This window comes from Aotus nancymaae, unplaced genomic scaffold, assembly GCF_030222135.1.
Source record: "Aotus nancymaae isolate 86718 unplaced genomic scaffold, 86718_ANA_hifiasm-v0.15.2.pri h1tg000072l, whole genome shotgun sequence".
NCBI classification, from domain to species: domain Eukaryota; kingdom Metazoa; phylum Chordata; class Mammalia; order Primates; family Aotidae; genus Aotus; species Aotus nancymaae.
This window is the reverse complement of record NW_026988487.1, coordinates 9367893-9383348: the sequence shown is the minus strand read 5'-3', so window position 1 is coordinate 9383348 and position 15456 is coordinate 9367893. Positions and strand designations below refer to the sequence as shown.

At 40.4% G+C, this 15456-nt stretch overlaps 1 protein-coding gene and 1 pseudogene across 1 annotated transcript in view; one reads left to right on the top strand and one right to left on the bottom strand.

The window, feature by feature from the left end:
• Window positions 1–3079: 3079 nt before the first annotated feature.
• The window catches only part of ANKFN1 (ankyrin repeat and fibronectin type III domain containing 1), a 329398-nt gene continuing 317021 nt past the window's right edge, over window positions 3080–15456 (bottom strand). The window contains exon 19 of the mRNA XM_064367439.1: window positions 3080–3867. Within this exon, the coding sequence (XP_064223509.1) occupies window positions 3080–3867 (788 nt within the window). The remainder of the gene's footprint in view (window positions 3868–15456) is intronic.
• LOC105722781 (zinc finger protein 561-like) lies at window positions 10003–13901 on the top strand (annotated as a pseudogene).

Below are 15456 nucleotides of genomic sequence, written 5' to 3'. Positions count from 1 at the left end.
TTTGTTAAGTGGTTGCCAAACCTATACATCTGTGACTTGAATTTTCCAGGTTGTACTCCCTCAAGAGTCTATATAGCAAGAAGAAATCAAAGATGTAGCCCAACATACACTATGCCTGCCTGGCTGAGGAGACAGGCTCCTGCCTCTTCTAAGACATGGTTGAGAAGATGTATAGTGAACATATGGCTACATTCTTAGATCATATTGTGAGCTTCTTGTGGCCTGGGACTATGTTTCACACTTGATTCTTCGGGTATAAATGGGACTTAGAATTGAGATAGACATATTGGAGAACTTCAGTCAGGGATTTTTGAGGATTTTCACAAATGATGAAAGCTGATCAAGCATGTTAGAAAAACCCCTGAAAAGAAGACCTGGGACAGTTTCCTTCAGAGATTCTCATATTGGATTCAAAAAGAATGAAAGACAAAAATCCATTGCATCCAAAATTAAACCAAACAAAAATGATAAAATACAACAAAACATCCTCAGACATTGTAAAATCTCTATAAGTAGAAGATCAGCTAAATGAATAAAGAACTGTAAATTAGAGAACACAGTTATATCCCACAAGAATGTATTGATATGAACTGGGCTCACAAAATATTGCAAAGTGGAGATATGGGGAAACCTTCCTGAATAATAGCTAATTATTGAAGCTATAACATACCCACTTTTATTTAGGAATATTGCTAAGAAACTGCATTTTCAATTGACTTAAGTATGCCCATTAAAATGTAGCATGCATTATTCTTTTTGTGGGAATGCCTTCTTTCCTCACAGAAGATGAAAAAATAAACTTATGCCCCAATATAAAATAGCAGGTTTAAAAATTAATGCAATTTTGGTCCAATATGCCAGAGATAACTGACCAAATGAGGGGTCAGAAGGGTCGGTCAGTTTCTGCCTTTGCTGTTTGTTGAATGCCTCCCACCATAATTTGAAATTATGTTTTCCCCAAATTTGCTTTTTAATTAATTAACTTAGATCTGTATTACATGAAGTTTGTACTCCCTGGCAACAAGGAGCTCTGTAATATTGGAAACTTGTTAGGTAAAGGTTGAACAAAGGATTTGAATTTGAAATCAGAAGTAGGTAGATGATCTGCAAAATAGGAGGTAACCTGTAGACAATCAAGAGTTAACTAGGTATGTACCAATTCCCAATGGGATGGCCTGCTATCAAGGGAATGATTCTGGTTCTGACCCTAACTCTGAGACTAAAGCAGCTCCATGACCTAGAGCAAGTCACTTAACCTCTCTGGGTCTTAATTGCCCTACCTGTAAACCCAAGGACTTAGATGAATTTTATGGGCTCTTCTAGTTCTAAAACTCTCCCTTTCCATACACATAGAATTCACTTAGACAGAAGAAAACTGCATTTTAAAATCCTCCCAGGCATGAAAAAGGAGCTATAGTGATTCTGATCAAGATTCTTTGGGGGTTTCATTGAGTATAAAATCTCTTAAAAAAATAAAGACTGAGCTCTGGGCTTTAGTTTTCTAATGACCATAGGCCATGGGCCAAATCTGTCCCTTTCCAGCAGGGTAATTATTTATGTTTAAATCAAATGTTTTTAAAATGGAAGGGATCAGAATAACATTGTGAACAGGGGACTCTGTATGAACTCCCATGAGGAGGAATGGTAGAACTCTGTGGACAAGGATAAGGCCATAAAGAGCAATATTTAACTGAAATGCCTGTGAAGCAGAAAAGGATCATTTAGAATGTCAGTGAAGTGAATGGGTCTTGGCTCCAGATGAGGAGGCTCATGCTTTTTCTGAATATGCAGTGTGATTTGTCTAATTTGGACCCTTGTTTGTGAGAAATTCAGGTAGGCGGTAATGAGACCAAAGCAAAATTTCCAGGTGTTTTTAGCACAACGTAGGAATAAACCACTGGTAGAGGCTTCTGGGCATATTTTCCCTGAGGCCAATTGGGTCAGATGACTTTGGGGCAAATGTGACGTAAGGAGAGGTAGGTTGAAAGGGGAAGGCAGCCACCCTAGCCCTGGACAATCTGTCCCTTGATCTATGATGCAGGGTGAGTGGATATACCTGTGGGGTTGTGAGAAGCCCATTGCTGACTGGCCATATCTGCAGGGCACTTTCTGTTCAATGACAATTTCATCACCAAAGAATCGGAGCTCATCCACTATGATTTTCAGAGACACAGCCCCCATGGACTTACTTTGCTTAACTTAGAATTGTAAAGGAAATATATTTCTGCCCACGTCTCTCTCCCTCCGCTGTCTTATCTGTAACTCAGCCTTTCCTTCTGCTTAGCCATCTCCTTGATCCCTGTAACAATCTATGGCTCATTTTCATGCTTGGATGGGATCTTAGTATACAGGAAGGGCTACTTCCTGTCCTATTCTGTCTTTGTAAGAGTTGAAAGAGAAGTATTCCCTACTTTTGTTTCTGGTGGTCTCCACCCAGCAATATGTGAAGAAAAAAAAAGGCCTGTCAAGGCCTATTTAATCAGGTAAGTGCTGATGGATAAACCGGATAAGGTGAGTCCTGAGAACTCTGTCCTTTGGGATGACATAGTTTAGCTGACAGGAAACCTAGGTCAAGTCCACTTGACCTTGTGCCCTAGAGACACAACCTGAGTGTCTTTCCCTCAAACTCTTAAGGTTTGGAACGGAGGGAGAAACGATGCTAATCTTATTTTCATCTATAGAACTTCTCTTCATCAATCACAAATTCATGAAAGAGCTCTAAAAGCGGGGTCAGATTACGGAACCAGTTGCAGAACTGAGGGTGTCTCTGGGACGGCCAACTTTAGACATAGGTACTATCAACAGGGTGGCATGTTTGAGCCACTGCATGTCGTAATCCACGTTGACACAACAGCTCCTCCAAGCCCTTTCTAGGCTGAATTGGGAATGGCACTGGCAACTCTGGCCTCCACGCCCCACTCTATTCCAAAAAAAGAGGACTTTGAACTTGTAACCTTTGGATTTATAACATTCAAAACGCTTGAAAATGAGTGGGGACACGGTGGGGCAGGATGGGGTTAAGGGTGATGTAAAACGCAGGTAGCAGCGATGGAAGGGTGGACAGCCAGTGCGGGCCTCCCTAAAGCATGCTGCTGAGTATTTCTGACACCGAGGAGGTGGTGGGGCCCTCCTGGCTCACATCGGGGCCAGTGGGGCTGGGTAGGGCGCTGCGGCCTCCAGAGGGCGGGCTCAAGCCGGCCCACGGGTTTTCGTCCTGGGCCACCAGGGCTGCTGCATAGGGCTCCACGTAGATGCGGCGCACCGAAGGCCTCGCGTCCTGGAGACTGCTGTTCCGCTCCTCAGGAAGGCTGGCAGCGTGGGCCAGAGTTAGGCCCCTGGGACCATCAGGGGCAGGTCCGGGCCGCTCGGCCGCCTGGGCCAGACCACAGGCTCGGGACAGGTGCTGTGTGTAAATGCCCTCCGAGAGCGATAGCGACTGGGTCTCACTGTGCATGCGCAGCCAGCCGTGATGGCGGCTGAAGCCGCCGTAGTGGGGGTGCTTGCCGGGCTTCCGCTTTCCCAGGAAGCCTAGCGGTGGCCGCGCTCCAGACACCTTCTTGGCGTGGTTCTTGGGCGTGAGGCCCGTGAGGGTCAGACTATGGAGGAACTCGGCACATGAGTGGTCGGGATTTGGGCCCTGGCCCTGGGGATCCTGGCCCGGCCCCAGTGGGGTCTTCCCGTCGTGCACTTGCAGGACGTCGGGGGCGCTGCCGCTTAGGCCGGTAAGGGTCTGCTGCGCAATGTCGTGCGATGACAGGTAGACCAGGTCCAGGTCTCGGGGGCTCAGGGCATCGCTGGAGTCGTAGTCACTATCGGTGGGAAGGAACACTTCTGAGCAGCCTTCTTCATCAGAGCAGGGCTGTGAATCTGTGAAGCCAGAAACTGATGTTAGGAAAAAATATAGTCTTAGCTAGAGCCTGCTTCAAAGGCACAGGATCAGTGCGTTTGACCCGCCTTAGAAGGGTCCCATGCTTCGTTTAATGCTGTGCTGTCACCTCCCGAAATGCTTACAAATTTTGAACAAGGGACCCCACATTTTCATTTTGCACAGGGCCTCACAAATTGTATAGTGGGCTCTGGTCTTAGTGTAAGGGAAAGGAAAGAGAGGAACTCTGACAGGTCCAACCCAGACAAAAGTAGGAGAACATTCTCTCATTCCCCACACATGCTTTAATTATTAGCTGGGCAGCTGTGGAGAGGATGAAACAGGATAGAAGGCTCAGTGTTACTCATTTATTCATTCCCTATTATTTCAGAGATAATTTTTGCACTTGACAAAGTAGCAGGAATTTAAAAGCGTGAACGAAGAAGAGGAGACTCCGGTGGCTGAAGTTGGTAAACCTGGTTTCAAGTCCTAGCTGCCTTCCACCTCCATATTCTGAAGGACTACCTTGCTCATTAAAAAATACAAGTTACCGGCGTGGTGGCTCATGCCTGTAATCACAGAACTTTGGGAGGCTGAGGCGGGTGGATCATGTGGTGAGGAGTTCGAGACCAGCCTGTCCAATATGGTGAAACCCCATCTCTACTAAAAAGTTACTAAAGTTAGCCGGGTGTGGTGGCGTGAACCCGTGGTCCCAGCTACTCTGGAGGCTGAGGGAGGAGAATCGCTTGAACCCAGGAGGCGGAGGTTGCAGTGAGCCAAGATTGCACCAGGCACTTCAGCCTGGGTGACAGAGTGAGACTACATCTCAAAAAAACAAAACAAACACAGAAAACAAGAAACAACAACAACAAAAACAGTTAATTGAAGAAAAAGCCCACAGTGTAACCAGTTTACGGTTAGTCTGTTCGTGGTGGAAAATCAGACATGATTATCATCAGAATACTGTAAAATTCAGGGATAAAGTTTGATTTGTTAGGGAGTCAGTGTCAACATTTCTTCTATTTTAAGTACTAGAACTAGACGGAATGCTTTTTTTTCCCTTACTGTAGGAGATGATGTACCTACTGGCTCTTAATTGGCAGGGCAAGATGTCAGTTTAGCCTTTTCATTCCTGGTTGTTATCCAGTATTTATTATCCCATCCGTTATTCTTTGCTTAGTTACAAAGATTATAAAATTAAGATTAATGTAAAATAAAATCTTAATTTTATTTGGGACAACAATGCACTTATGTAAAAGACCACCTTTTTTCAGCTTCCGCTGCAGCTGAGCATGGGTAATTAAGTTCTGGCCACTGAAATGGAAATGGAAGTATTGTATGAAACTTCTGGAAGGCTACATAAAGGGACCTGGCTTAGCTGGGTCATTTCATTCTCTTTTTTTCCAGTTTGCCTGTAACTAGATGTGTTGGATGAGGTCATGGAGCAACCTTGGAGATAGAAGCCACATGCTAGGATGCTGGAGCTGAAAAATAGAGCTTGGTGCCTGAAGACCATGAAGTCCACATATCAACCCTGAATTGTCTCCTTCTTTCACACAAGAGAGAAATAAAGTATCTTGTGTTTATGACATTCTTATTTGGGTCTTTGGTAACATGAATCCAAACTTTATCCTGTTACAAACCTAAATATCCACCAATAAAAGAATGGTTAAATAAATTGTGGTGCATCTGTACTATGGAATATTATCCAGCAGCTACAAAGGATGAGATCAATATATATGTTGTTCTTTAAATAATGGCTACCAAAAAAAGGATTCCCTCTTCTGCCTTTTTGAATTCTATTGATGTGTTCAAGGTTTTCCTCAAACATAACCTCCATTAGGAAGCATCCCCCAATTGTTGGGGCAGAGATATTTAATTACTCTTGGGGCAGAGATATTTAATTCATTCATTCATTCACAATGAAGATTCTATATTACTTGAGATCCTGCTCTAATAGAAGCACTGTGTACTTGGTGCTTGAGTGGATATAAAATTAATAAGAAATTATATTTGTCTCTAGGGAATTTACTGTTTTAATGGACATATAAAGAAAGTATGCATCTGTGAGTTTGTGGCAGAACATAGGTTTTATAAGAGAAGTTCAGCAATTAAGTGTAGGTATATAGGAAAGAGGGATTATATTTGATTGGGACAGGATTGATGAAATACTCTATCATGTCATTTGTTTTTTCCCTCCATTCATTCATCTCTATATTAATTTATTGCTTCATCCACTTTTAAAAAACGACTTGAGGTAGCTTTTAATAGTAAATATGCATATGATAAGAGGATTAGAAACCAGAGAGGAAGAGGAAAGAGCACAAGTAGTCCTGTTTTGATATTATACAAGTTGTATAAAATGTTAAAATTGTGGGGGACTGAGAGAAGGGTGCACGGGACTTTCTATACATTTCTTTGTAATCTTCGGGGTCTATATTTCAAAAAACATATTTTTAAAAAAAGCATTTAATTTTTAAAAAGGTAGAGTGGAACAAGAGGAGGGTACTGAATGCTTAGATAAGGAGTTTGCACCTTATTTCGTGCCAGTGATTAGTCATCAGAGAATTTTTAAGAATTGACGAGAGCTATGATTTAGAATAGCAATTAGGATGTAAGATGAACTTGCTGAGGAAGAGATAGCAGGGAGGCCAGCTGGGAAGCTGTGGTCTAAGCTGTGTTTTCCCTCCAAATATTTATCTTGTTCAGGCTGTGGCTCTAAGCAAGAGCTGTGGTTGTGTGGAAGAAAACAGAAGTCCAGGAAAGTCATTCATTGAAAGATGTTTATGGAACGGTACTTTGTACTAGACAGACAAGTTCTCTGAATTGTCTCAAAAAGCTGAATAGCTTTTTGAGACAATTGAATAGCTCAAAAAGAGTGGATTAGACAATAAGCCAGAAAACACGTAAGATTAATTTTGGGTAGTAAGAAGTTCTGTGAAGACAATGAAAGTGGACCTTAGCTAGAGAGTGACTTAGGAGGAAGATGCTTTTGATATGGCCATGGGAGGAGGCATCTCTGTACAAAGGGGAGTCTAGGTGAGAACCCAATGATCAGAAGGAACCAGCTATATGAAAGTTTTAGGGACAAATGTTAAACTAACTTTAACACTTGTCCAACCCAAACTCCTTTAAACTAAAGGAGTTTAGTTTAATTTGGGTTGGGTTTTTAACCCTGATTTGGGTTGGGTGGTAGAATGGATGGTAAGTTTAATTTGGGACAGGTTGAGCTGAGGGGAAGCCAAAACATCAAGGAGGAGATGAACTGAGAGCATGTGGGGTAGCAAAGCTGAAGGAAGGTATTTGTGATAGAGAAAAAGAAATTATTGGAGAGGGAATGGTTGAATATATGAGTGGTGAGGTTGATAATATAATAAGGAGGGGTGATCAGATGTGAGCACCAGTGCTGGAATTGGTGCTTAGTGAGAAAGATGGAAGGACACATTATCCTCAGACATAAGTGGTTAGGAAAGAAGAAACATATATTTCCAGGTTAAAAGGAGAGAAACGTATAAAGGTCTGGGCTAAATAACTTTGATATACTTTAAAAAAGTCTTAGTACTTTTTCCAATATTTAGTGGGAAAAATAGGACACTGCAAGTAATAGAATCTCAAAATTGTTGACTGTTTTTGATGATAGCAGGGGTAGGTGCCTTAGGAGTGAGGAAGAAGAAAAGATAACTGAGGATTTGAAATTGGGCTCAAAATAGGACCCATGCAAAGAATTCATAATTGACTGTAGTTGAACTTCCTTCTTCGTTTATCTGATCAGTGTGTTCAGCTATGTGCATGTACTTGTTTGTATCCACAATGATAACAACAATATCTGATATTTACGTAGTGCTTCCTGTGAGCCAGCCATAATACTAAGAGCTCTAAGTGCTTTATTTTGTTTAATACTTACAGCAGTTCTCATTTTGCCAATCAGAATACTGAAGCTTAGGCTTCTCAAATTTTCCAGTTTGTATTCTTGATAAATGATAGAATAGGTAGCCAAATGCAAATTTGTCTCACTACAAAGACTTGCTGTACTGGCATCCACCTTAGCATTTCCATGACTTTCTGTGGAATCTTCCTGAGGAGTGGCACTTAGTTCATCTAATTCTCTTTTTGTGGTACACAGAGTTAAATTGCTTAAACTCTTAGTAAGGGCTTCTTGACATTGTTGCTACTAGAGAAACATATTAGATCTTGCATTAGTTTCCTGTGGCTGCTGGAACAAATTACCACATACTGGGTGGCTTAAAACAACAGAAATTTATTCTTTCACAGCTCTGGAAGCCAGAGTTTGAAATCAAGGTGTCAGCAAGGCCACACTCCCTCTGGAAGTTCTAGGGGGAAAACACTTTATCTTGCCTCTTCCAGCTTCTGGTGGCTGTCAGCATTTCTTGTGAGCAAGCCACTGCTATCTCTGCTTCTGTCTTCTCATGGCCTCTATTCTGTGTCTGTGTCTTCTTTTCTGTCTCTTATAAGGGCACTTTTCATTGGATGTAGGATCCACCCATATAATCGAGGATGATCTCATCACAGGGTCTTTACATCTGCAGCAACCCTTTTGTTTCAAATAATGTCACATTCGCAGGTTATGAGGGTTCAGACATGGACATATCTTTCTGGAGGCCAGTAGAAGACTGATAGCAAAAATTGCTATAACTAGAAGCAATCACTGAAGTTTGTGACACCTTCAGTCCATAGTCAAGCACTTTGCAAAATCTGCCTGTACTTTGATCTCCCAACATACAAATAGCGACAACTTACTGTTTGGAGGAGACTAAGGAGTATATGAAACGTTCCTTAAATGAGCTGATGGCCTAATATTTTAATGAGGTGTCATATTTTAAGACCCCCTCTCTTAAGGAGAGCCTGTATTGCTTTCCCCACGTGGAGTTAGTTGCTCAGTTCTTTTGCGTCTTAGAGCATTTTATTTATATCTCTGTAACTGCATTCACCAAGTTTTATTATAAATTAGCCATTTTCATATTTGTCTTTCTCACTGGACCAGGAACTCTAGAGAGCATGCAGTATGTATGTCTTACTCATCTCTGCTTAGTAAATATGGAATAAGTCAGTCAACAAAGGAATGGACTAAGGAACAAATCAAGCAAAGGGATGTGTAGAATCTTTAGTATTTCCCAGATCACATAGTCTGAATATGGACATATTAGTGGACTATGAGGACCTCCCAACTACACTGTGTCTTAATCATCATTGTATTATTAACCTCTTGTGCTATAAATGGTACCATTTATAGAAGAGAATAAAAGGCTCTCCATAAAGCATGTTGAGTGGAATTGAAACTGAAGCAAATATTGAAATCTGGGAGCATAAAGAATAGTGAGATTTGACTGTCTCTTAGAAATAATGCTAAAAGCAAAGCATCCTGAAAGGATCTAATTTACTTAATCTACCACAGAAATTCCTGAAAACAATCACCCAGATCATTTTGCTTTATCTTTGCTGATATTTGATTGAAGAGCCAGCCTAGATATAGCAGAAAGAACAATTGTCTTAAAATTAGACAAACCTGAAGTCCTGTCTTGCTACTTACTGCATGTATGATATTGAGCAAATCACTTAGCTTCTGTGAACTGGTACTATGAATAAGTACTATGAGAAGTAATTTAGTTTATTAAAGATACTTTAAGTGGGCTGGATGCAGTGGCTCACACCTATAATCCCAGCACTTTGGGAGGCTGAGGCGGGTGAATAACTTGAGGTCAGGAGTTCGAGACCAGCCTGGCCAACATGGTGAAACCCTGTGTTTACTAAAGAATTCCAAAAATTGGCCAGGTGTGGTGTAAGCCCAGCTACTTGGGAGGCTGAGCACAAGAATTACTTGAACCTGTGAGGCGAAATTTGCAGTGAGCCAAATTCACACCACTGCACTCCAGTTTGGGCAACAGAGTGAAACTTCATCTCAAAAACAAAAAGATACTTTAAGTGTCCTAAAAACCGAAGATATTGGCCATTTCACCTTTACTGTGGTGGAGTCCACCTCTTCTGTGGACCACAAATAGCCCTTTACAAAGAGGAATGGAAATTGCCTCTATCCACCTAGATTCGTAAGCTGCCTTGAGGTAATCTTGGCATCAAGGAAGAGAGAGCATTGAGGCACATCTTACCATCAGCTTCAGGGGATGGCAGCCATTGATTTGTCCTATGGGTTGTTTTCCAGGGAACCAATCTGCAGTTTTGAAGAAAAGACAAAGGTAGAAAGGGTGGTGGTGGGCTACCTGGCAAATGGTTAACAGGGTTTAGTGACCTTTGATGATATGACTGTGGAGTTCACCCCAGAGGAGTGGGCTTTACTGGACACAACTCAGAAATACCTGTACAGAGATGCAATGCTGGAGAGCTACAAGAACCTGGTCTCTGTGGGCTGTCAGCTGTTTATACCTAGCCTGATCTCTTGGTTAAAACAAGAAGAATTGAAGACAGTACCGAGTGGAGTTCTTCAACAATGGGAAATACAACCCAGAACCAAAGGGTCATCACTTCAGCAGGGTTTTCTGAAGAATGAAATACTCAATGGGCTACAAATGGAAAGAAGCTATAGGTTATGGAAACTCTGTGACTGCAAGAATTGTGGAGAGGTCTTTAGTGAATGGTTTTTCCTTAAGACACACATGAGAGCTCAGAAGGGAGGGAACACTTCTGAGTATAATTGTTATAGAAAAGATGTCCTCATTGTGTACAAGAACGCCTCTACTGGACAGGAACTTTCCAGATTTAATCCATGTGGAAAAGTCTTCACCCAAACTCCAGGCCTTGCTGTGCATCTTCAAATTCTCAATGCAAGACAACCCTACAAATAAAAGGAATCTGGAAAAGGCTTTAAATATTTTGCAAGCCTTGATAATCACATAGGAATCGACCCTGGAGAGAAACTCTGTGAATTTCAGGAATGTCGGGGAGCCATCACAGCTTCCTCACTCCTAAAGCAGTATGTAACAGTTCATACTGGAAAGAAATCCAAAAAGACTAAGAAATGTGGGAAATCCTTCACCAATTTTTCTCAACTTTCTGCACATGTGAAAGCTCATAAATAAGAGAAGGCCTTTGAATGTAAAGAATGTGAATGATGGTTTCCAGGCTATGCTTTTTCCACATGTACCCCAAAACCTAAAATGCAATAAAAATAAAAAAAAAAAGAATGTGGAAGATCCTTTAGAAATTCCTCATTTCTTAATGATCACATTCAAATTCACACTGGAATAAAACCACACAGATGTACGGAATGTGGGAAAGCCTTCACTAGATCAACTCACCTTACTCAACACGTAAGAACTCACACTGGAATAAAACTCTATGCACGTAAGAAATGTGGGCAAGCCTTCACTCAGTACACGGGCCTTGCTATACACATATGAAATCACTGTGGAGAGAAACCCTATCAGTGTAAGGAATGTGGAAAAGCCTTCAATAGATCCTCAACCCTTACTGAACATAGAAGAATTCACACAGGAGAAAAGCCTTATGAATGTGTCGAATGTGGAAAAACCTTCATAACTTCTTCCCATTGTAGGAAACATTTGAGAATGCATGGTGGAGAAAAGCCCTTTGTATGCAAAATATGTGAGAAAGCATTTATGTTTTCCTCAGGCCTTAATGTTCACCTGTGAATTCATACTGGAGAGAAACTCTGCATTAGTATGTAAAGAATGTGGGAAAGCATTTGCTGTTTCCTCACACCTAAGTACACATGAAAGAATTCACACGGGGGAGAAACCCTATGAATACTGGGCATGAGTGTTACCATTTAGCCCATCGGTTGCCATCTTTAATTATTGGCAATGACACCAGAGATCATCGGATTTGTCCTAAATGCCTTGAGGATGTTGTAATAGCTCATGGATTGGCCTTAGATGCTATATCGAGGGTCTGAAATTAAACCTACGTGTTCTGAATACAGCTTCTTCATGGTTGCCTGAGTCTGGGCATCCGTGAAAAAGAGTCATGGTTGGTGAGGTCAGTACTGCAGGCTGCCTCACCTTGGTGGTTAAATTCCTAGGATCATAGCATTAACAAGTTCTGTATGAGAAAAATCATGCAGATTCGTCCCAGCCCCTGTTGTCTAATGGTGGCCAGTGTGGCACTTTCATGTCAAAATTTACCAGAAGCCAAGATGATGTAGGCCCTAGAGATGGGTTGTTAAAAGATACTCCTCCAAAGATCTCTTCTGTTCCCATGGATCCTGCAGAGCATGGCAGGAATGAAACTATCCTTAACTGCCAGTGCACTTTCACAACTAATTATTTCTGGGTCCCCTTCTTGCAAAATCTAAGAAGTGTGACAGTCTTGCCTGTTCTGTTCTGTTCTGCCTTCTCTGTCCGTTTTACATGGCACAATCTAAGTGGCAGTGTCACCTCTGGTATAATCCAGTCTCTCTCCTCACTTCTGTAAGGATGGCTGATACAGTCCCTGAATCCCACTCATGGCCTCTATATAAAATGATTGTTCAGTCATACTTTCAGAATTGTCTTCAGTACAAGTTTTCTAATTTTTGCAATATGGACAGGTGAGAACTTTCCAAATCTCCAAGTTCTGGTTCCTTTTTCCTTAAAAATTTCTTCTGCAAGTCGGGTCTCCTCTTTTGCATTTTACTATAAGCAATCAGGAAGAGTGAAGCTTCCTGTGTCTTTTAACACTTTAATTACAGATCTTAGTGATAAATACCCAATTTTATATCTCTCAAGCTCCACCTTCCACAAAATTCTAGAATACAGTTCTGCCAAGTTCTTCACCACTTCATATCAAGGGTTGTCTTTCCTTCATTTTCCAAGAGCATTTCCTCATTCCCTACCAGAATCACCCTTACCAACCTTATTTCCAGCTTGCACGTCAGAGCTTTTCCAGCCTCTATAGGTTTGCCAGTTTCAAAGCTGCTTCACATTTTTAGTTTTGTTTGTTTTTAGTTGTAGTACCTCACTTCTCAGTACCAAAATCTGCCCTAGTCAGCTCAGGCCACTATAACAAAATACCACAGACCAAATGGCTTACAAATTCATTTAATTTTAAATAAATGAGGTTAAAAACACATATTCTTATATTTCTGGAGGCTGGAAGTCTCAGATCAGAGTGTCAGCATGGTCAACTTCTGGTGAGAGCTATATAACCTAATGACTGAAGGGCGATATATATCTATATCTATATCTATAAATATATATATTTATATATCTCTCTCATATATAAGAGATACACATTTTTTATATATTATATATATAAAGTATATAAAATATATATTATATATATAAAGTATATAAAATATATATTATATATATAAAGTATATATAATATATAATATATATAAAGTATATATTATATATTATATATATAAAGTATATATAATATATATTATATATAAAGTATATATAATATATATTAAGTATATATAAAGTATATATAATATATATTATATATATAAAGTATATATAATATATATTTATATATATCTCTCTCTTACATATGAGTGAGATATATATATATATATATATATCTCCCAAGTGTATATATATATATATATTCTTGCTTTCTTGCTTTACTGGACTTATTTCAACCTCCAGCCCAACACCAACTCAAAGTAGTAATACCAGCATACTTGTCTTTGCAGTTCTGGTGAGAAATGTGGTCTGTTTTATTGACTTGAATGTAGGTTTTTATCTCTCTTTTATTTTTTGAAGAGGCTATCTCCTAGCATTAAAGGAAAGGTTTTTTCTTTATATCCAGTTTTTACATGATGAATGATTTCTCAATATTTCATAATTCATGTGGTTGAATTCCTCTTGAATTTATTAAATGCTTCCTGCATATCTTCTGTGATTATTATGTGTATTTATTGATAAAACTCAAGTACCTAGAACTGCACCTGGCCCATGATGGTACCTAATAAATACTTCAATGAAATTATGCACTGATGCATGCCTACAGTCCTAACTGAGGTAGGAGAATCGCTTGAGCCCAGGAGGCAGAGGTTGCTGTGAGTCAAGATCCCACCATTACACTCCAGCCTGGGCAACAGGAGCAAAACTTCATCTAAAAAAAAAAAATCTGAAGACTTAAAGAATACCAATTAACAATTCTTTTATGTTGCGCATTTAGTGCCTTACATATAATTTAATTAGTAATAATTTAATTAGTATACTTAATTAAAAAGTAAATAAGATGTATTTCTTTTTTTTTTTTTGAGACGGAGTTTCGCAATCTTGTTACCCAGGCTGGAGTGCAATGGCGCGATCTCGGCTCACCACAATCTCTGCCTCCTGGGTTCAGGCAATTCTCCTGCCTCAGCCTCCTGAGTAGCTGGGATTACAGGCACGCGCCACCATGCCCAGCTAATTTTTTTTGTATTAGTAGAGACGGGGTTTCACCGTGTTGACCAGGATGGTCTCGATCTCTTGACCTCGTGATCCACCCGCCTCAGCCTCCCAAAGATGTATTTCTAGTATCTTATTCTGTGCTTGTCTCATTGCATTTCCCTCTCTTCATATTGATCATATTTTTATTTAAATTATTTTATTCTTAATGTTAAACAACAGAAGATATTAATATTATTGAAATTCTCTCCACCCTAAATAGAGAATAACATATTAAGATCATTAAAATAGAAACCAGTAATCAGATCCACTTCAAGGTTTTGCTGTGAGAATGCTGTTGATAATAAAGGTGAATAATAATTTCTTGTATGGTATCTTCTGCTGGTGACGATCTAGTCCAGTAGATTTTCTAACCTACATTTTAGAGTGAATTAGTAAATGATATAACTGCTTTATTCTAGCTCCCAGAACATGAGATAGAACTAAATCAAGAGAAGACCTAGTTGTAACTGTAGTAACCTCAGAAGGATGCAAAAGAGCTTGAATGTTAAGTGGTAAATATTATCTCCTTGGTTCACGGACCCACACTTGGGAAACACTGCTCTAGTGGGAATCTAAATATTTGACTTGCATGGTGATTGTATTATTTATTAGAAGACTTAGTGGAACCTATTGCTTAGAGTGGGATACCCCTCCCAGAACAGTCTGGGAAAATCTCCAGGATGCCAGCCAGGGCACTGAGGAGAGTTTCCAAGGACTTAGGCCACTGCTGCTCCCTCCCTTCCTGGAAAAGAATGCAAAGTGCAGCTTCCATCCCCAGATTCCGGCCATATGCTTCATTAACCATTGTAGGCACCTTGCCCAGTTGTTATTTTAATAAACCTGCTTATGCTCCTCAATTTCCCCGAGAGGGCCCATTGGGCTGGCCAGCACTGGTAGAACCTTGAATTTCCCCTCTGGTTGACCCAGGAGCCGTTTGATGAAAGTTCTCCTCATAGTATTAGTGCTGGCTTAGGAAGCTTGGCTTTCTTGCCATTGTAATGAGTGTTATAACTCCTGGCCTCTGTGGGTCAGGCCAACAACAGCAGAGTAGAGTTGATGTGGATTTTGAGGGCGTTATGGGGAGATGACATTTCAGGAAAGAATAATTGACTTAAAGCTATTGCTTTTCTCTGAAAGGCAGGGGGCATGGCAGGACAGAAAGAAAAGAATAATAATCCATATTTGCCCTAAAATCTATTTTCACAGTTTTAATGTACTACTGTCTAGATTTATGTG